Genomic DNA, 22369 nt, shown 5'->3' on the forward strand with positions numbered 1-22369 from the left:
AAGACAAGTGTGTCATGAACTGCTGAGGTGCAACTCTTTCTAGTACTTTTGTATCCAGAGAGTCCCAAAATTTGTTAAAACAGACACTTTCCTGAATTCAAAGTAATTCTCAACTGGTTTCACAGAAGACACTGGAGATGAGGAATTATTTTATGTTGAATCTCATAAATTTGCCTTTACTTTGACTTTATTGCTGCCAAAGAAGGTCTGATGTTAAATCCAAAGGTTTGGCTTACTTTTTCTACCAGCAATGTGGATGTTTAATGGGTGTTGTTCCACGTGTGGCCAGCAATTGCACAACTATAATTTTGATATCTTTAACATTTGACACATTGAATTGTTGTGGCAGGATTCAGACAGCCTCTCCAGCGTGAGCAATTCTCAAGGTCAGGCGCACTTTTTAAACCAATAGCAGCACACTGGTGTAGCATGTAGTCATCGCTCATGACAGTGCCGGACTTCTTGTGTGGTATGCCAAAGTACATTTCTTAACTCTGCTTTTTTCATAGCCTGTTTTCATTTGTTTGACTGACAAAACATTATGTTGACGTCAAGATGTGATTCACGATCTGGTTTGGATTCCGTACTGTACTGTTTGCACAGATAGTGAGGGGAATGGGAGATCAAAAGGGACCCACCGCTGTGTGTTTTGTCTCTTGGCCCCCTATCGGCTTAATCTGACATTGATTAAAACTTTGGTTTGCTCGAACAGGGGATCATTGCTTTCAGTTTTTCTCTGATGGAAATACAATAACAAGGCTTCTGTATACAGACAGTTCTCATTAATATAGATTCTACTCCGGTTATGATCATTAATTTTTTACAGCAGATCATTAAATTGTTTTGCCATTTGAAGCAGTACACAGTCTCTATTGATGTCCATTTGAATAAAAAGAAAGCAAATGGCAATTGTTACATCCTGACCTTTATCCTTTTTATGGGCCAATGTAGTCTATCAATAACACAAAGAGAACAGTGGGTAGTAATTATTGGCTTATCGGATGTAGTATACACAAGTCATTTAGCTCCTCTCTTTTGCTGCTTGCTTAACTAATGATTAAAGTCTGAGGGAGCATAAAACACGCTCACATCATGATTGCTGTCTTAAACCCATCGATTTAGGAACATCGTTGTGTAGAATGCTAGTCTGCATCTAATCAGTAGTTGCATTAATATTCAGGGACAATTAATGAAAGATGTTCGGGTGTCATTGATTGCAAACAAATGCAGCAGAGTGTCATGACAATTACAAGGACTTATCTATTGCATTAAAAGCCGCCATTAGGTGAAACAGTTAGGTGAGACAGGTAGCCACTTTCCTGATTACCTTAGGCTTTGGAAAACGAGCACAACTTTAAGTAGCATATGAATGTAATTGCTAAGAGACAAGGTTTGATTATAAAACCAACTTCCTCAGTATAGCTTTACTAGAATTTACCAGAAAAGAAGATAAAACCACCGTGGGATTCCACAGACTTTAAAGTTACATAAATCGAATAGTGGCCTCCAGTTTCAACTTCTCTGCTCACTCATTCTCAATACTTAATAGAACTAGTCCATCCAGCCTCTCTGGTATCACAGTGCTCCTCAAATTTTTAAAACATTTTGAGGCGAATGAGTACTTTTGTGGGAGAAAAATGCATTGGTTGTAGATCTAAATGGCTAACTGTGTAACTATATAACTTATTTTCTCAATGTGTCATGTCATATGTAATTCTTGTAGATGATCCCCACTAACCCAGCTAGGGAAAAGGTCTGTGAACATAGAAAAATAGGAAATCCACTGGGGGAAACAGGAAACTTAAGTAGAAACCCAACTATGGGGATACTAATTCTGAGCTCTTAGATCATGGCGGGACATTGGCAGGCAATGTGCATCCGGACATGCTCACACGCTCTGATACCCGGCAGGTGGGAGATAGGAATCTGTTGTCACGTAGCCACCATAGGGATTGTCCAAAACAGGAAGGTCGTGTAGACGTCACTAAAGGCAGAGGTTCCTAAGTGAACGTTGAAGTCACAGCTGGATGGTCCACCATGAGCATTTTAGCACTTAGCCAGACCCAGTCTGCACCTTTTGTTCTCGCAACATCGGGGGCATATTTGATTTGAGTCACTCATCAGGTGGTACATTTAATCAGTGATTAATTACATTAGATGCAATCTTTGTCCATCCATGATATACATGTAGAATATGTATCTTTTACAAACCCTGAGCTGAGAGCATCTGAGAATAGCACCTCTCTGGACATGGTGCTCCATGGACCTCTGTCCTCCAGCAGCAGCAGACACACCATCAGCTTCTTTTCTGTTGCAACTGCTGATTTGGCTTCTTTCTTCTCGTCCATTCTCACATGGTTTATCGTGACTTTTTCACGCAACTTTTGTTGCTACTGTGTTACGATTGCAGCTTTAAATGTAGCAAATTAAAGTACTTAAGGTGCAACTATTTTGTTACTTTAAGGAGAGTAAATAATTTTATTAAGCGGTAATGCAGACCAATAATAATCTCTAATAATTTTTAATTTAAAAATAATTAGAATTTTAGATTCTAATTTTAAAATTTCATGCTGCAGTGATTGTGGTAACTACCTGATCTCTTCCACATACAGTTCTAGACATTGTATTGGCTAGTGTACACCAGTGGCGGCTGCGGGTCTTATAATGAGGGGAAGCTCATTTTCGGCCTACATCATAAAATATGTCTGTTTATTTATATATAAATTTGCAGAGTGACAGCAGAGAGTCACCAAACATACCGCTAGTCGTTTTTAACAAAGACAAAGTCGCTGAGGATCAGTAACGTCTCCAGATCAACTCCGAACAACGGAATGAAAAACTTGAAAAATGATCCGGTGGATGCTTATACTTCAAGATCGCTGATTCGCTCATTTCGCTGTCAATAAAAAAGGGACTCAGCCTCAGACAGATCATCCAATCATCGTTCAGAAGCCAAGCGTCCGGGCCAGGCCACTGTCCCATAGACCCCCAGAGACGCTGAGCGTCCGATGGTCGGGACAAAGCCCAGCATTTATCCAATGACCGTCTAGTTTCGCTGCAGTGGAACAACCCACTCTCTGCTTCCCCATTGAAGTCAGTAGACGCTCGGCGTCTACACTGTGTAAAGCTCTGTGGTGCTGCGGGGATGAATGAGAAGGAAGTCGTAGCGGTTACCTGTGATAAGTAGCTGATTCTGAACAAAAGATGAACGTGTTCTAGTGCATATTTAGTCAATGAAATGTACACACAACAGTATATATTTGACCACTTATTTTGTTGACATTTTAGGGGAAGCTGAGCTTCCCTTGCAGTCTTAGAGCAATCGCCACTGGTGTACACCCAGAGAAACACTTTAGCTTGCATCAAAAATGATGGGCCAAGGCCTATGAGCTAAACGACAGTTTTTCTTGTAACAGTGGAGAAGTAATGGTCTGATCTTGCCCCAAGGAAGCCAGTGAAAGCTCAGACTTTGTCAGTTGGAGAGATCCCCCAACTGACAAAGTCGCAAAGAGTCAAGGAGATGATTCAAACCCTGTGGTTCATTTAATGCAGGAGTGACCACCGACACGCTCCCTCAGTTTGACCCTCCTCCTTCTTCCACTCAACAGGATCAGGTCACTGTCACTAACATTCCCTGTCTCCAGCAAATTAAATGAATCTGAGTCACTACTACTGATTAACTGATTTTGGAGCTTTAATTAAAGCTCTTTTTCTTATTGACAGCGGTTGATCTCTTGCCGATAATCAGTTAACACAGGCAAATCTTAAAGGGCTTTTGCACATGAACAATACAGTATTATTGACATGATGAATGATGAAATTGACACTGACAGGAAAATTAGAAAATTAATGTTCTACCCAAGATTTTCAGTTCAGGCTTAGAAGCCATTAGTCAAAGGAGATTTCCATTGACATGTAGATTGACATTGACTAGAGGAGGTGTTCACTCAACAGCGACAGTAATAAATGTGAGCTCACTGAAGCACAATGTTATTCAGCTCCACTGCCCGGTTGTTTTATAAAAGGCATCTGTTTTTATTTATGCTCAGACATTATAGAGATTTAAAATGAGATGAAGAGGGTGCTTAAAAATCCAAACCGTCATCTCCATAATCTCCAGCTCAGTAGGCTCCACTGGAGTGAGAGAATGAAAATTACAGCCTGTCAGGCATCAATGACATAGAGAAATGGGAAAATGGTGGACTTTTAACAGCCAGCCTTTCCTTTTACATACACACAGAAAACATTCTTGCTGGTCCATTTAACAATGTGTCAGGCAAGGTCACTCCCCCTTAGTTTAGTCTGCTGGGAAATTGAACCTACATTTTCTTAACTGAAGATGAAATAACGCAATAATTTAAGTTGAAGTTTAATTGAGCTGAGATTCCATAATGTGAACATAGTAAAGGCAGGTGTAAGTGCTTTACAGCTATCTGGAAAACAACAGCCTTTGTAATTCAAAGCATAGTTTGTAAGTTGTTAGCATAGTTTGAATTTGTAATACAGGCAGCTTCAGAAGTGAGGAGACTGCACACTAGGCTTGGGCGATATCCAAAACTGGGCAAAGGAGTATTTACTTATTTATTTATTTTGTAATAAATATAATATGCAATATTGCAATATTTTATATTATCAAATATCAAAGCCTACTGGACACTGTCTCAGCATGAAGATTCTACAAGTTTCAAAATGCAAAGTACAAGCACTCAAGATGCAAAGAGTCACTGTAATTTTATTTTTTTTTATTTATTTAATAATTTTATCAAGATATAAGACTTGCTCTGATTTATTTATTACACCAACCATTAACAGTTTAATGTTATGTCACACTTTCACACAGTTTTAGCATGCAGCTTCTACAGATCTCCAGAGGTGCTGAGTTACTTTACGAGAAAAACAATAAAAGTTAGAGTTGTGACTTTATTCTCTTCACCAGAGTTGGGCTTAGCTGCAGGATCATATGAGTAGGAAGAGAAAAACATTGTCTGAACAGCATACACAACTATAGCTTAGAGCACTGACAGCACGATGTGGTTATGTTAGTCAAACAACATGACAATATGACAATTTGTCTTTCTCATTTCTTTAAAGGGGACCTATTATGCTTTCCTGAGTTTTTCCTTAATGTGTTATGTAGGGGTTTTCCCCTTTGTATGAAAGGCCTCGTTCAATACTTCTCTTGGTGCAGCCCACCTGCAACCTGGACACCCCCTGCAAGCTTGGCAGAACCCCCCACCCAAGGCACAGCACATAACTACTTATGGTGAAGAGTTGTTATTAGTTTTGTAGCCATGCCGAAAAGACAGTGTTCTTAATTTTTCTATAGTATAAGATTTCTATAGTGTGAGCCGGCACTTCAAGGAGGACTGCTTCAAAAATCATGAACAGTTAGATTTTCACAACGGTTATTGTGTACAACAGTATTTCATGCTTAATGTGGATATAAACCGCATTACTGCGACCTGATCATGTTAGTAAGAAGCAACAGAGCAAAGTTAGAAATGCTTAAATGTTTCAGTGTTGACATGCTGTACCTCGTTAGCTCAGATAAATTATCCACAGTTTAACTGCTGAGTTCGTTTTTCAGTAACTATGCGCACTAACGTTAAATTCATTCAGATTTACCGGCATCGTAAACCAGCAGGAGGTGAAGCCGTGGCGTCTCCCTGCCTGTTGCCTGTCTGTCTGTTCCTCCATTATTTATATTCCTTTAGCCCGGAAGTGTCCACACATTAAAAAAAAAAAAAAAAAAAAAAAAAGCAAAAGGGGTTCTCATAAAAATATTCCAAGTTATGAATATTGTCATCCAAAGTTTGTGTACACAAAACGTGCAGAATGTGTCGTTGCCATGGTAGCTCCCTCCAGAGGAAGGAGGGGGCCTTAAAGAGCCCTGACCTCTGACAGAGGGTGAAGAGAGTACAGTATAAAATCTTGAATGATGATCAACACTAAAAATGGCCATCATAGGTTCTCTTCAACAATCAGGAGGATAGCACAGAGTTGTGAGAGTTTGCCACACTCCTAATGTGCTGCTGTTGAACTTTTCTAAATTCTGTGATACACTTCAACTTTTCAGGTTCCACAACACATGTACCGTATATGAGTTTTGCAGACTGACAGGACAGCGAGATCTTGATTAAGGCGATGAACTGAAAAATACTGAAGTGATGTGTTAGAAAGTATATCTAAAAAATGTCAACTTCTGTTAACTATCTGCTAGAATTGGGCATTACCTAGCTACCTAGCTAGAGTATGTGTGGCTGGAAAATGATGTGCAGTTAGCTATCACTAGATCATTTATCGACCGTCAGACTCATGATTCTGTTGAAACAGCAAAAAGACTCCACCAGCTAAGTTTTTTGAAATTAGGTTGTGTGAACTTCATCAAGCTATGACCAAAAAAAAGAAGAAAGATTAGGAACAAAGACCACTAGTAACCCTGGAAGGCCCAAACATTTACAAAATTTTACCCAATGAAATGCAGTATTGATTCGTCCATGGTTTATAAATGTGAATGTGTGCTGAAGAGAATTTCCATGCACTTGAGTGCATAGTGTGACAAGCCTTAGGCAGTATTTTGGAAAGAATCTTTTCCTAATGTCTTTGTCCATTACCTGATGATTTCAAGCTCCACTAATGCCCAAGTTACAGATATAAGTTATAAATACAGTATATATTTAAATTGTAATAGCAAATTCACATTGTGAGCATGTCTCGTTCCCATACTCACTCAACACTCTGCCAAAGCATTAAATTGAAAGTCAGGATTTGAAAATGCTCATAAAAAAATAACCACTTAGTATCGCCCACTGTAGGGAACTCAATGCATCGTTACAGGCAATTTCAGGTCTATTCTTGTTCAGATGCTGCAGCTGAGACATCTGTGAGTGTCTGTTGTAATCACTAGATCTGTGAGGGATTTTTTTTTTTTTTTGTAAAGGCTTGCTATGGACACGGACATATGTGTAATTTCAGTGGTGGATAAAATGTTAATGTCGGAATTGGCACATTGCGTGGATGTGCACAGATCCTGATGGACAGCGACTTTACAGGGGTGTTCTATAGTGTCAGTGGTTCTGACACTTTTACCATCCACACTCTGAGGCGGGTAGGTTTAGTAATCCAACAGCTGAGCAAACAATTTATGCCTTCAAGCTGATGAGTTCATATATCAGCCCCTTTTAATATAAGTTATGAGTAGGTGTCACACTGGAAGATTTAGGGTTCATACATGGCACCGAGTGAAAGTTAATGTCAACTTTTTGATGAGTGAAGTTGTTGATGTTATTGTCTTTTCTTATTTTATTCGTGACATTTATAGCTTTCATTGTTCTCATTTTGCAATTTGCTTCTGTCTTACACATAAAACAAGACAGAAAGCACTTAACTGACCACAGTTTTGAATTTATAAAACAGAAATTTCTAAAAACCCGTAATAACTCCTTCACCCAGTTGTTGCTGTTTAGGCATTACATGTGAAGAGTTATTTTAATGTTAATATAACATCAACTGTCTGATATGGTATGACTTACTTGCAATAATGTATAGTTCCTCGGGTATATGGTAACAAATCCTAGTCACTTTATACTGTAAGTTGTTCATTCAAAGACACTATGTAGGAATTGAAAATTTCCTGATTTTGGTTCTTATGGTGGTAGAATCATATAAGACAGATGGAACTGATTGGCTTTTTTTTTTTTTTTTTTAATAAACAAAAGTGTATGCCATCAAATGTCTACACATAATGGCTTCAATTAAAGGCTGTTTAAGTTAGAATCCCTAAAGGCCCTCAACAGATTCAGAGCATTAGTCCAATATCTACTCTCCTTTTAACTCTGTTTATCGCTCCACAAACTCATAAGTTTGTCTAAATTTGTCTGTCTAAATGTTGGTGCTTGGCACATTGTGTTCACTTGCTTCATCAAACCTTTTTTATTTGCTGAAAACGGCTATAAACGGCAGCTGGAAACATGATGATAAGAGCAGGAAAAGTGAAATAAATAAAGTCCGCATTGAGCAAACATTGAGCTGAAAGATACTCTGTAGAGCTGAGAGATGCTGCAAAATTGTGTCATAATTTGTTTGTCAGTATCAGCTACCCCTATCACATTACACATTGCCATTTGAACCATGGTTATTATAAAAACATGGATTAAAGGCTTTGAGATTTCAGTCCTGGTTGACTTGGCAGAACCTGTGGTTACGGGTGTTAACACCAAGCGTGCTCTAATAATAGAGTTCCCCGAGGTCTGTTCAAAATGACACATTTATCAGCCACTGGGGGCATCAAATATGCCGTGAGCAGCTACACTGTGAGAAAAGCAACATAAAAAGAGAAATTTGTGCATCTGTTTACAGTGCAGTCAAACAAACTGATTTTTTTTCAGCTATCGTTTTTGACCATTGCCAATGATAACATCTAATTAATTTGATGACGCAAACGTGTTAGCTTTCTCCATCATCCCCTGAAGTAAACGTCTATTTTTTTTAGAAGCTACGCTGTGTTCACAAATTGGTCACTAACATAGCCATTGGGTAGTGGGTAGGAAAGTGTACAGTGTGCTAGTTAGTATGTTAGTGAATTTTTTTGCCTGCTACAGCTGATCAGAGTGTTGAGACTGAACTAAAACACTCAAGTTTAAGGCTATGAAAATAAAATAATGGGTTGACATACGCTGAAAGGCTAGAGCCTTAGAACTGAGGGGAACTGCATAGACAGGTGATAATTCTCTCTAAATTTGTCACATCAAGCAACACTTTACATCTTGCATATTGTCATTTGATGCATTGTTAATATAAACCGGTGGTTAGAGCAGCTTTAAGGACTTTACATTTATCCATGCTGTAGTACAGCTTTCAAACTGCAGTCTATTACTTGCCCTGCAGAAAGAAATATCAATTGGTGAATGTTACAAAACTATTACAGGAAGCAGAGCCATGCACTGCTGCTGCATTGTTGTGCACTGTTGCAGTAAGTACAAAGTAGAATTAATGTTAAGTAAGCATTATCCCAATCTGCTGGTTGCACAATAACAGCGCTAGTGCACTATAACAACTACAATTGAAGAAGTTTGACAGAATTAAATGGTTTATGTTAGATGAACTTCTTCACAGTTCGCTGAGGGCCTAATACAATTTGGATTTAAATACAGTATATTCTAGTGTGGATAATCCTGCTGAGAATTGGAATCATGCTGCTGATGAACCTAATTACATCAGTAGAATTATTGAGGAACAAGTTAAATAAGTAAGGATGATGAATTAGTTGCCGCTGAAAACCTGCGGATTTTAGAAGGGAATATTCTGGTTTATATTAAAGTACTGCTATTTCAATGGCACCTTGTACACCCCTGACTCAGCCAGACGCCTTTACCTACATTGTTGTGACGAGCTGTGGCATTGTGCGCCGGAGAACTAAATTTAGCTGATGGCTGCAAGGATGGATTACTGAGAGGCTTGAAGGCGATGTGATATCTGGGAGGGAAATTACTTGAGCTTAATGAAGTACATAACTCATTGCTCACATGCTGCCCACTATATAGCACACTCTCTCAATCTGTGAGGACAGTTTAGAGGGCACCACACACTTGTAGAGGGTAATAGTTCATTTCCCTTGTAAGCTCCTCCACTGAGACCTCTTTCCAGCTTGACCCAGTTTGTGGGGGAAATTATGACTCAATCATTACTTTTAATGGTTGTTCAGTCATTTTAATGATAATGTTTTTTGTATTGCCTATGTGTCAGATGTTGAACGTCTCTTGGTATGGCTAACGTAACTTTTTGTGGTTATGGGTTTCTATGTTTATATATTTAATATATCTTACGATGCAGTATATGATATACAAATCGGAAGTGATGGAAGAAGAGCCATACTTTTTACGGAAGTAGCTGAAGGTGAAACTAGTTTTAACTGCTTTAAATACAGTTACGTTAAGTCTAGTTCAGAGGTCACTAATGATCCTGATTCGCACCCAGACGCCGTCCTATCCGGACCTGTACATATAGCCTATAAATTGAGAATTACTCAAATTTTGACGGAGCCTTTTCTATTTTAAGCGGTGCAGCTTTTGCAGCCTTTACGGCGCTGGTAATGTGACGCTGCTCAGCCAATCATTGCTTCTCGAGTCAGTGAGCGAAACACACACATGGTGAGAGAGGGTGTTGGAGAAATAAGTGGGGAAAGTGGGATAGAAGAGGGACATAAAGAGAAAAGGGGGCGTTTAAAGCTGTTCAATGTGTGGAGATTGTTAATTATAAAGAAATGGTTGAGATTGTCTGTGAATTGTTGGAGTTAACCAAGAAGAAAAATTGAAAGTCAAGCTTCAGTCCTTATTTTATTTTGTAAACGTATGCACTTTTTTAAAATAATTTTTCAAAAGCCCTCTGTTCTGTAGTTATACTTAGTACAACCTTTATTTTCCTTGAAATGCTAAAAGCACATATAGTTATAATTATATTATTGTATCGAGTAGGTATTATTATTTTGTGCCCCCAACCCACAGCCCAGGATGTCTAGGTGGTCCACCATGTTGGTCCAGATGGAAATATTTCATGGAATGCCATGAAATTTTGTACAGCTGTATATAATACCCCGAAGGATGAATCACAATGACTTTGGTGATATTCTGAATTTTTATCCACTAACACCAAGTCAAATGTTCATTTTGTCCAATACTTTCCCATCAGCGTTCATTGTACATTGTTTGCACTGCTAATGTTAGCATGTTAAGTTCTCTGACAGCATTTAGCTCAAAGTTAGCATGGCTGTAGACATAGTCTAGATTATTAACAATGGAGATTGTGAAAGTAACCTTTGAAGACACTTTTGACCAATAATCCTGCAGTTGCTTAAAGGTTGGTACTCATTGTTGTAGATGTACAAACCTTGCTGCTCTAATTAATATTATTTTGATCATCAGAAAAGGCCCTTAGGCAAGTACTTCATCTGGTTTGTCCCCCAATGGTTGGGACATAAACCAGATGAAGTACTTGCAGCATCAATTAGAATGTGACAAGCTGAAAACAGTGAACTCATGGGAATGAAATTTCAAACCTTGAAATTAGATAATTTTGTTAAATTCAGGAAAATTCCATCATGCAGGCCTAAACATGCAAGAATATTTACTTCAGAAACTTTAGAACATAAACTAAGGCTCAAAGCATACTGGGGGTTCTCTAACAGATATGTCCCATGTATAGTCAGCACAACACAATCCAATCCATACACAAACCAAGTCAGACTAGATTAAATTAGATTGGATTTAGACTAACTCACTTTACTTTTATTTTGTAAATGCTTAGAGAACTAACTAGCGACTCTGGGGTAAAAAGTACAACATTTCCAGATAAACTGTAGTGAAAATACAAATAAAAGTATGAGTACTCCAATTTGTAATTAAGTACATTACATCAGTAGATACCAGTTACTTTCCATCCATGCAATTCTATGGTTCACAGCCTCAGACGATGCACCGTTTCTTATTTTTTGGGTAGGTAATGCATAATATGAATCATTTTCCAACCTTCTTAGGCTCCAAATGCAAAATCCTCTGACAAAGGTATTTGTAGCATCAAAGGCATCTCTGGCAATATAACCCCACAAAGAATTTTTTATCAGAGCACCAAAGAGGGTTAGTGTAGTTTTTCATAGGGTTAACCGTTTCCAAATGGTTGGGGTAGTAGATTGGAAGTGAAGGGCGTGCTCCTGGGCGAGAGAGGGGAGAGTGGATGAGAGAGCGGCCCTAATGCGGCATCTCATTACAACCTCTGTCAGGATCCCTCTATTCTACCATCAGCTCCCTTTAACTTGGTAAGAGCCCAACTGTCGTTTCGAGTGAGTGTGCCGCCAAGGAGGCATTTACAAATAAATGAAAAATGTCACATTTGATTTCACTCCTCTCGGACTGCGGCGCCTCAGCTTTGTCACAAACTGTCTTTGTTGTTCTGGTCTCTCGCAGGTCCCGCTCCCGGTCGCTGTGGATAGGTTCTGGCAGGTTCAGGCCCTCTCCGTCTCTCCCAGGGTAAGCCCGCAGACAATAACCTTCCCTTTATGTTGTTGAAACACTGATTCCTCCTTTTTTTCCCTGTTCTGCTTCTCTCATCCTTGTCCATGAAACGGCATGCAAGCGAGCAGGAAGTTGGAGCTGGTTTGCAATGACGGGGAAATAAAGAGCTGGTAAAATGGCGTGGCATGTCATTTAGGGAGAGTCAGCATGGTATCGTCTTTAACCCTTGGCTTTGTGGTTTGCCTGGGATCCCCTTGCTATTGCTGCCGTCGACACAAAGGCAGCGAATTAAAGATACACTGCATCTTTTTGATCTCGTATGTTCGCTGAAATAATTTTATTCTGCGGTTTGGGAAGAAATGTCGCTTTGCTTTTAATGTTTCGCGATTCAAATCTTTGCATATTTCTGCACTTTGTTTACAGCGCTGTGATGCCTTTTTTGTTCTACTGTAAGATTTAATTCATACGCATGATAATTTCTATTATATTATGTCTGTACTGGCAATAATACGGTTTACCAGCATTATTACGGCGAAAGAGTTGATGAAATTTAAGCTTTTAAATTTAATTCGGATCCATGAAATGCGAAAATGTTTCGCTAAACACTCAGAAATACGTAAATAAATGGAGTAGCCTTTTTGTAACAACAGATACATCTGAAAAATATGACAGGGTTTCAGATTTGTACACGATACACAATGTTTACACTCTTTCACAGTCATTCTTTTTACTGTGCTTGTCAGACATAAAGCCATTTAATTTTGCTGCTCATAGTTGTTACTTGCTTTATCGGTTTGTACCTACCAAACAATTTTCAATCGCTTTAAGGCATTTAATCCCATGGATTGAATTCCAGTGCAGTTACATGGATTTCACGTCAGCTCCATGACACTAACAGTGTCATTTCAGAAACATGCGAGTGAGGCACAATTGTGTGTGCCTCACTATATACGTAAACTTATATTTATAAACCTATATTTATAAATATATATCCATAATACCTACTACAGTCTTCAGTTTTCACCATAACAACACATTCTCAGTGTGTAGTTGCTAAATACACATGCATCATATCGACATCAAACGCTGGGACTTTCATTAAAGTTGTATCGTCAGATGTAAGGCAGTCTATACATTATGTGATGTTTTAATGGCACATTACAAGGATTAGTCAGCTCGCAGCGCATCCACCCTGCTGAACCAGCCAAATGCTTGTTTTGATGTTCAAAATCACCACGAGAAATGTCTTTTTCATTAAGGATTACCTTCCATCAGCCTGTTAATGCAGTCGCTTCAAAGAAAAGGCCTGCACGCTACAATTGCTTCAGATTTCACATCACGTCCTGACATATTCATATCCTGAACACCTCTCTAAACACGTGAACATATACGTACAAGTACAGTCATTGCGAGACCCACTCCTCACAATTCTCACACCGCTTTGAACAATTATTGGAAAGTGTGTTATAGAGAAAATGCTCTCACTCACCTGCTGCTGCCCTTAACCATCTCAGCACAGCAACTGGTGTACGCTCCATAAGTATGCTCCACTCAGTGAAGTACCATTTGTAGCTTGTAGCATTTTTTTTTTTTTTTTTTTTTTTATGGAGTACAAATGCCCCATGCAGGCTTTTTGGAATGGGCTGTTAAGCCTCTTTAGTAACACTTTAAAGACTGTGTGTGTAGTGGGTGGGATGTTGTAAAGAGGGGGAGACGGCCTGTTAGAAGATCCTGAAGGCAGGACGCCTCTGCAGTTTAAAAGCTGTTAATGATGCATGTCGCTCACCGAGGAATCAGTGGACCGCAGCCAGCAGGTTTCTTAGACTAAGCATGTCTGTGTGTGTGTGTGTGTGTGTGTGTGTGTGTGTGTGAGTGAGTGGGACACCTGTTGTGCTCTCTGTAGTCGACCTTCCATTAAGCAATGACAATGAATAACAACAAGTAAAGCCTTGTGTTGAATAGAAGTGGCACCAGTGGCTGACACTGCTGCATGTTTAAAAGAGCAAAGCTGAAGAGCTGTTGATGGGAACAGTTTTCATGGTTTTCTAAGTGATCAAATTCAAGTTATTCACTAATCAGCATCAAGCAAGGTGAATGTTTTTGATTTGATGTAGTTGTTTTTCAGTTTAAATGTATGTTGTCTCAAAGGCATGGCTGCAACCCTGTAGGTGCTGTCAGCCTTTATGCTTCTAACCAATCAGACAAACTCTGCAGGGACATTAGACCAACAGCCTGTGAGAAGTGTTCCAAGGAGACCCAGGGTTAGACTCATTCATTTACAAACTTGGGAGCTGCCCACACAAACCCAGTCTGTTGAATAGCTCTATCAGAGCAGTGTGGGGTTAACTCCCAGTTGTGAGGCTACTTCTTCAGTTGGTGTGAGGATTACAAACTTGTCAACTCCCTGGCTAACAATATGATGAACTGGAGGCACTTGTGAAGAACCAGCAAGCATAGATAGTGTAGTCTCATGTGTTTCATGGAGACCTGATTAAACGACAACACTCCCGACCGTTGTGTGGATTTACCTGGCTTCACTGAAGTACGAGCGGAGCAAGTGGAAAAAATAAAGGTGGTGGACTGGCTCTGCTTGTGAACAATAGATGGTGCAACACCGGTCATATCATGGTGAAGGAGAAGATCTGCTGTTGGAATATTGAACTGTTTGCAGTTGGTCTTAGTCCGTTCTATGTACCGAGGGAGTTCTCTCACATCGTCGCCACTGTTGTTTACATTCAACCACGAGCAGAGCCTGCAGTCTTGTGTGATGTCATTCACGAGACTGTTGTGAGGGTACAGACCCAGCACACTGATGCATTCATTGCAGTATAGCGTTAAGCCATATTTTAGGATTTACTCTCGTTGAAATGGGGCACCAGTGCTCTGGGAGGACAACAATGAATTACTTCATTGCCAAATTTATCAATCTCATATCGGAAGCCATGACTTCTCGATTCAATGGATCTCCAGTCTCTACGTCAAAAGAATACAACAGGACAACAACTGGGTGTAAATAAAGGAGTTTATTTAACTAAACTACTATGTACAGAGTAAATGCAAGGTGTAATAATCATAAAGATGAAAATAATAATGAAATGAGCAGTGTGATGAGTTGGCAATGGTGGGAGAGAATATGTTATGGCTATACACTATGGCTATACAGCTAATGATACTACATCTACGAATTAGGTTTGATGATTAAATATTGCTCTATTTCAACATCAACCCAGTCATGAGCAGAGTGTTAAGACCGGCCTACTGTGAGTTTCGCTGTAGCTGAAAACCATCGGCTGGAACCCAGGTGGCTGTGGTTGCCGAGGTAACCCTGGAGACGCGGGATCTAGGTGGATTCTCCTGGAGGCCGTGTCCCGTTATCACGATGATGGATTCTGCCGGTGTCTCAGCGGTTCAGCTCTGGTGGAGTTTGCCAGGAGACTTTCTGTCTCGGGCACTCTTGATTTCTGCTCGGCTTCTCTGCAGGCGGTCGTGCAGATGTTATCTGCTGGTGTCTCTTGCGGGTTGATGCGAAATAAACTCTAATGCTCTTCACTTTGGTTGGATAACTTTAGAGGAGACTGGCGTTGACCAGATGACTCTAAAGTTGTCAAAATCTTCCAGAAGGAAAAGTTGGTGATGATTAAAAGTTACAAAACTACTCTGAGGCACTTCTGTTGCTTTGGTTCAGTTGGTCTTGACTTGGCTTATAAAAATAAAGGATTGTGCATGTAGACAAAAATCATGTTACTTAACAAAAATAAAAGACGCGAAAAGTGCAAAAATGACTAAGAGCCATGAGTTTGTGGCGAGCAGCTTAGAGCTAAGAGTTTACGTGGCTACAGAGCCGGGCTTTGAGCCGGGACTCTGAGCTTTGAGCAAAGTTCTCAGCTTCTAGTTTTTGCATCGTTTCTCGCATCTCGCATCTTCTTGTCTGTGAACTCTGAACTGATTTTCGAGGCTTCTGACCCTCGGGGCTTCTGACCTGATTTAGGCTTAGGTCTGGTTTTTGGCTTTGGCTTTTGGCAATGTGTGAATTGTTCACGACTGTTTTATCCCCTGGGGGCTGGCGCATGTTTCAGGGCGTCACCCACCTTCTCATGTGTTTCCACTTGGAGAAGAGAGTAATTTTCCACTGAACTTTAGAATAATTTAAATCTAGAGTTTACTTATAAACTCGCACATCCATCTTCCACCATGACCACAAAACATTAAATGAAATAACATGAAACTACTTGCACTAATAATGGCAGAGAGGAGTAATAGGAGTGTTGATTTCATATTACATCCTTCAAACCTGGAATTAATTATGATACAAGTGGTTAATTGATCAAACAACAATATAAACATTTCCCAAAGCTAATGGTCTATACATATGGATTACACAGCAGTTCTTCGACTGTAATAATAATGATATGCACATTCTGGATGTCATGTAGTGTGTTACCTTGTGTGAAGGATGCTGACAGTATGGTCACATGAAGGACATTGTCTTAAAATCTACATGTTACATTTCAAACATTCTATGGGATAGAAGATTGGGATTAAACTACTGCATAGGAACATCTCATGAGTTAGAGAACAGTTAGATATTTAATTTTACATTCTTCCTTAGATCTGTGTCTGTGAAGAGAGTTCTGCTGGTCACTACCCAGGATTGGAATGTGGGTTGTAGTTTATGACTCTTATCTAGAGAGGGACAGAGGAAGGGAGGTTGGTGTGTGTGTGTGTGCGTGTGTGTGTGTTCATGCATGGCACACACAGGCCAGGATTCACACCTTAGTGTTAATCAGTCCTTTTGTTGTTACTTGTCCTATACAAGAAACAATCATATATCTATAGACAAAGTCTTATTGTTACAAACTGGAGATTTTGCCTATATTCTCCAGTTGTCTGGTGTCCATTGGTTAATCCTCTGGAGCTGACCCTTTGACCTTTGGTCTGGTTCTGTGTCGTTCGGCTATGCTAACAGCGTGGTCTGTTTGTGGAAGAGGGGTCCTTTGTCTCTGTTTCCTATCAATCTGATAGTTTGATGGTGGAAAGAGTCGCAAAGTGTCAATTGTGGGTCCGTAACTCTGCATGTCCTTATAATGAACTTCCTTAATGGCTTTTGACTGATGCCAGGCCACATATGTACGCTACAGCAGTATCGGGGGAATTTAACCATGTCACTCTCACCTCTCACCTTACTGGCTTCACTCAGTATGTTGACTTTCCCACTAGGGAAAATAAGACACTTGATCTGTTGCAAACGTCAAGGAGGCCTTCACATCTTCAGCTCTACCACCAGTCGGGAGATCAGATCATAATGGTTTTGGTTTTTCTTCAGCCTTCCTACAAGCCCTGTGTACTCAGGCAGGCTGCAACCACCTGCTCATTCAGGAATTGGAACCCGGAGGCCAGTGAATCTCTAAAAGACTGTTTTGCGTGCACAGATTGGAATTTCCTGTTGGAGACACAGGAAAATGATAAAAGCAAGGACCCTGACCTTGATAGAATGGTTGAATGTACCACGGACTACATTAACTTCTGTATGGACACTGTAACACCAGCAAGGACTATGCACTGCTTTCCAAACAACAAACCCTGGATCACCAGTTTCATCAAGACCCTCCTCAACCAGAAAAAGAAGGCCGTCAGGGATGGAGACAGGGAGAAGTTCAGGTGTGTGCAACATGAGACCTGAAGATTAAAGCAGGTGAAGGAGGACTAGAAAAGTAAAGTAGAGGGGAAGCTGCAGCACAACAACACCAGGGAGGTGTGGAAGGGGATGAGGACCATTACTGGCTATACACAGAAGGACAGTCAGGCATCAACAGGTGATGTGGACAAGGCCATTGAGTTCAACCTGTTCTACAACAAGTTTGACACCTCACCTTTTCTCTCTCCCACTGCTTCAACTGCAGCTTCTCCTACGGCATCTCCTCCACAACCTGACACTGCAGCTGCTACTCCCTCCACACAGGGGTCAAGTCTCCTGTCCTTTACAGCGGAGGAGGTGAGGGCAGAGCTCAAGAGGCTACGTCCTGGAAAAGCAACAGGCCCAGATGGTGTGTGTCCGAGGCTGTTAAAGGACTGTGCAGCCCAGCTGGATCTTCAATTTAAGTCTACAAACAAGGAGGGTCCCGGTCCTGTGGAAAACATCATGTCTTGTTCCAGTCCCTTAAGTAGGACAACTGGCTGAGATAAATGATGACAGACCGGTGGCCCTCACATCACACATCATGAAGACCCTGGAGCGGCTGCGTCTCCACCTTCTGAGGCCACAGGTTGAACATGCACTAGACCCCCTACAGGTCACCTACAAAGAACATATTGGAGTGGATGATGCTGTCCTTTACATGCTCCACCGGGCCCATTCTTACTTGGTTGAGCCAGCTAGTTACATGAAGATTATGTTCTTTGAATTTTCAAGTGCATTTAACACCATCCAACCCCCTATTCTTAAAGACAAGCTGGAGGGGATGGGGGTGGATCCCTGCTTCATGTCCTGGATTGTGGATTACCTGACAAGATGACCACAGTGCATCAGGCTGGGTAACTGTGTCTCAGGGACCATGATGAGCAGCACTGGGGCTCCACAGGGGACTGTTCTGGCTCTGTTCCTGTTCACCCTGTATACGGCTGACTTTAAATACAACTCTGAGTCTTGCCACATCCAGAAATACTCAGATGACACAGCTATTGTGGCGCTTATCAGGAACGAGCAGGAAGAAGAGTACAGGGATCTGACGATGGCCTTCAGTGAATGGAGCGATGCTGCACATGTTTTATCAGTCAGTAGTGGCCAGCATACTTTTTTATGCTGCAGTCTTCTGGGGCGGCAGCATGTCCGACATGAACACAAGGAGACTGGACACGCTGGTCAAAAAGGCTAGGTCTGTGCTTGGCAGGAGTCTGGACTCGTTTAGGACTGTTGTGGAGAGATGCATGCAATGTAAGATGGAGGCTTTCTTAGACGATACCAACCATCCTCTTCACAACATTCTGGCAGGACAGAGAAGCAGCTACAGCTGCAACAAACGTCTCATCTCACTGTGTTGCAGAACAGAGAGGTTCAGGAGATCATTTGTTCCCACTGCCACCAGGCTATACAACACCTCAGCCAAAGGAAGTGGAGTCATTTAATTATTATTAACTGTTTTTATTATTATCAACAATGAGCTAATGGACACATGAATTTCCCCTAGGGGGATAAATAAAGTATCTATCTATCTATCTATCTATCTATCTATCTATCTATCTATCTATCTATCTATCTATCTATCTATCTATCTATCTATATGAAACTGGTTGCATTTTAATTACATACATACTTAGAGGAAATGGAAAAGTTTGACCTTGTAAAGCTCAATGGGTATGTGGTTTGAACTCATGGCCCCTAGCACTGCAAGCATTTTTGCAATTAAATCATGGAAAAACTTTGTGGTTCGGTACAGTAGATACACAGATAATAGAAGGTATGACATGAGTCCTGCTCCTTGAATGCCACATTATTGGTACAATCTATGTAACCTTTTTTTCCATGTATAACCCTGTTTGCCTGCCCTGGAGCAAAATTTCAGTAGATATATACACAATACAATATACAGTATATATGACTTATCAGTTGTTCACACATGGATCATAGCACAGACATAAGATTTAGGCACTAAAAAGTTAGTTACCAATGTTTTCAAAAATAATGCCTCAGATAGTTTTTATTCATCAGTCATCTTCATGCAAAGTGCAGTTAACCCTAAAAAACCTTAATCAAATCAGTATTTGATGTGAACACTCTATGCCTTTTTAAAATAGCACAAGTTTTCCTCAGTACACTTCCATATATTTTTTGCAGGTTCTTGGCTGGTTGTTGGTGGTTCCAAGCATCTTGGAGAACTTGCAGTCTCTGTGTCTTCTGTCTCTTCATGTAATCCCAGACCGAGTCCATGATGTTAAGTTCAGGGGCTGGCTGTATGTTTGGAGTTGTTGTCGTACTGCAGAATGAATTTTGGATTGATCCTCCCTGATGATGGATAAAAATCTTAACATCTTAAGTGCCAAAACCTTGCTGTACTGTATATGCGATTACATTTACACAGCCTTACATTTATCAATGTTAGATAAGAGATCATACCCTTTGAAATGCCAGTTCAAACAGTGAAAGGCCTGAACATATTTATCACAAAAAATATGGAGCTGAAATTGCAGCACAAGAAAGTCATCTTTAGGGATGATATGAACAGATTCAGTAGAAGACATGACTGATGAATTTCACCAAGTACAGTACAACATGCTTGGTGTCCTTAATACTGAAAGAGACCTTGGCCAGTTGTGGATAGGCTGCAATCATGTGTGTGTGTATGTGTGTATGTGTGTATGTGTGTATGTGTGTGTGTGTGTGCGCACTTGTGCACACGTGCATGTGTGCATGTGTGTGCATGAACGCATGTGTAAATGATGAATTCCATTCAAGGTGACTTTTGAGGAGTCATCCATTTCTGCAGTCATTGTCTCCCATTACTTGCTCCAATGCATCACTTAGGCTACACACACACACAAGCAATCATGGCCTGTTATCTGACTTTAAATGATACTTCAACCTATGTTGTGGACAGAATGCATATAAGGTTTTTTCAGACTGAAAATGATGCAATCCCCAGATAAAGGACCACTTACTTCATATTATCTCTAAACTTGTTTCATATTTTCTGTAAGAAAATGTACTTTGTCCATCAATCAGTAATCTGTTGCGTACAAACAATAGAAGAGTTAGATGTTAGACTGAGGAAATGATGGCATGCTGGGAACTACAAATGAGCTAAAGTGAAATTTTCATTTATATTCAACATCCGGATTGATCTAATTATAGACTTGTTTTACAAAGTGCTACATGATCTTGTATGTCTGCTCCTAGAGGGCATGTTATGACTGACCCTACCCTGCACTCTGCTCTGCTTTATGCTTCCTATCACTACAGCTGCCAGCCTTAATTGCTAATGTGCTTCAAAGACACCCACTGTGTATATATAAGTGATTCCTTGTCAGGTTGATGGTGGCCTGTGCTGGAGTGTAAATAGTTTTTATCTGATATATGCAGTGATATTAGCTTGTCATTACCCGGCGCCGGTGAGGCATGACATACGTGTGTACATCCGTACACCCTTCCATCCCATTCTCTTGAACGCGATATCTCAGAAACACCTAGAGGGAATTTATTCAAATTTGTACAGTCATTCCCTTGGACTCAAGGATGAATTGAATAAATTTTGATGGTCCACAGTCAAAGTCACTGTTCAAGTTAACATCTGCCACATTGTTAGCAGCACTTTGAAGGAATTTCTTCAAATTTTCTACAAACGTTCACTTGGGCTAAATGAACTGGATGACCTGAGTAGATTTTGTTATTCAAAGGTCAAAGGTGACCATGGCCACACAAAACACGTTTTGGCCGAAGAATTCATGCACTAATTATGACAAAATTTAACACAAATGTCAACTAGGTGATGACATTTCATATCCCAATGGTCAAGTTCATCATGATGTTCTTAAAAAACACTGTAACTCAGGAAGTGAAGATTGTGACCATATTTCCTCCAACTGGACTGGTAGGCAGAGGGATACAACCTAGAGGCAGTTATTCTAGTTATTATTATTTGAATTACTTTACCCGCAGGGATGGCAGTGGCAGCAGAGTCGCCAGGAGGTGATTCGGGTGAATGACCAGCATATAAAGCGAGCCAATGTCACACCAGAGACTGGAGTTCACATCCACAATCCTGTCTGTAGTTAGCTTTGGTTAAATGTAAATAGAGTAACTGTATCTGAGGTCACTGTGAACTTTTTCTGTATGAGACCATAATCCTTTCCTAACCTTAACAAAGTGCTGTGAGTGCCTAAAAGTAACCATAAAAAATGAATAATGCTGCCGTCACTAAAAGTGGATATTGCACTGCAAGATCAGATATTTAGGCAGAAATCGAATATGCTGTCTGTGAACATTTTACTAAAACGATTAGCATCAACATTTTTGCAACTTGAGTAACTCAACAAAAATAACAAAAACAATAATTTATATCAAGCAAAGGGATGAATCTAGGGTAACATCTCTGCTGTCTGCGCTGCATGAACTGTACTAACAAGATCTTCCATCCAATACTATCAAACATTGCAAGGCAGCCACTGTAATTAGCTGAATGGCCATTTTGATTTGAATTTGAATGACAGCTTTATATATTGTATTTGTGAATGTATCATTCACTTTAATTTATTCTCAACTTGTTACATGAACTGCCATTTCCCTTAATGTACCTCTAATTGTTGCCTCCAATTTGCATATTTTGAAGCAGGAACATTGACACACACACTGTTTAAGCAATTTTACTGATTTG

At 40.2% G+C, this 22369-nt stretch overlaps 1 protein-coding gene across 1 annotated transcript in view; it reads left to right on the forward strand.

The window, feature by feature from the left end:
* Positions 1 to 8130: 8130 nt before the first annotated feature.
* The window catches only part of LOC130170887 (inactive N-acetylated-alpha-linked acidic dipeptidase-like protein 2), a 431329-nt gene continuing 417090 nt past the window's right edge, over positions 8131 to 22369 (forward strand). The window contains exons 1-2 of the mRNA XM_056378584.1: positions 8131 to 8247; positions 11984 to 12020. Of these exons, the coding sequence (XP_056234559.1) occupies positions 8131 to 8247; positions 11984 to 12020 (154 nt within the window). The remainder of the gene's footprint in view (positions 8248 to 11983; positions 12021 to 22369) is intronic.

This window comes from Seriola aureovittata, chromosome 6 (genome assembly GCF_021018895.1).
Source record: "Seriola aureovittata isolate HTS-2021-v1 ecotype China chromosome 6, ASM2101889v1, whole genome shotgun sequence".
NCBI lineage: Eukaryota > Metazoa > Chordata > Actinopteri > Carangiformes > Carangidae > Seriola > Seriola aureovittata.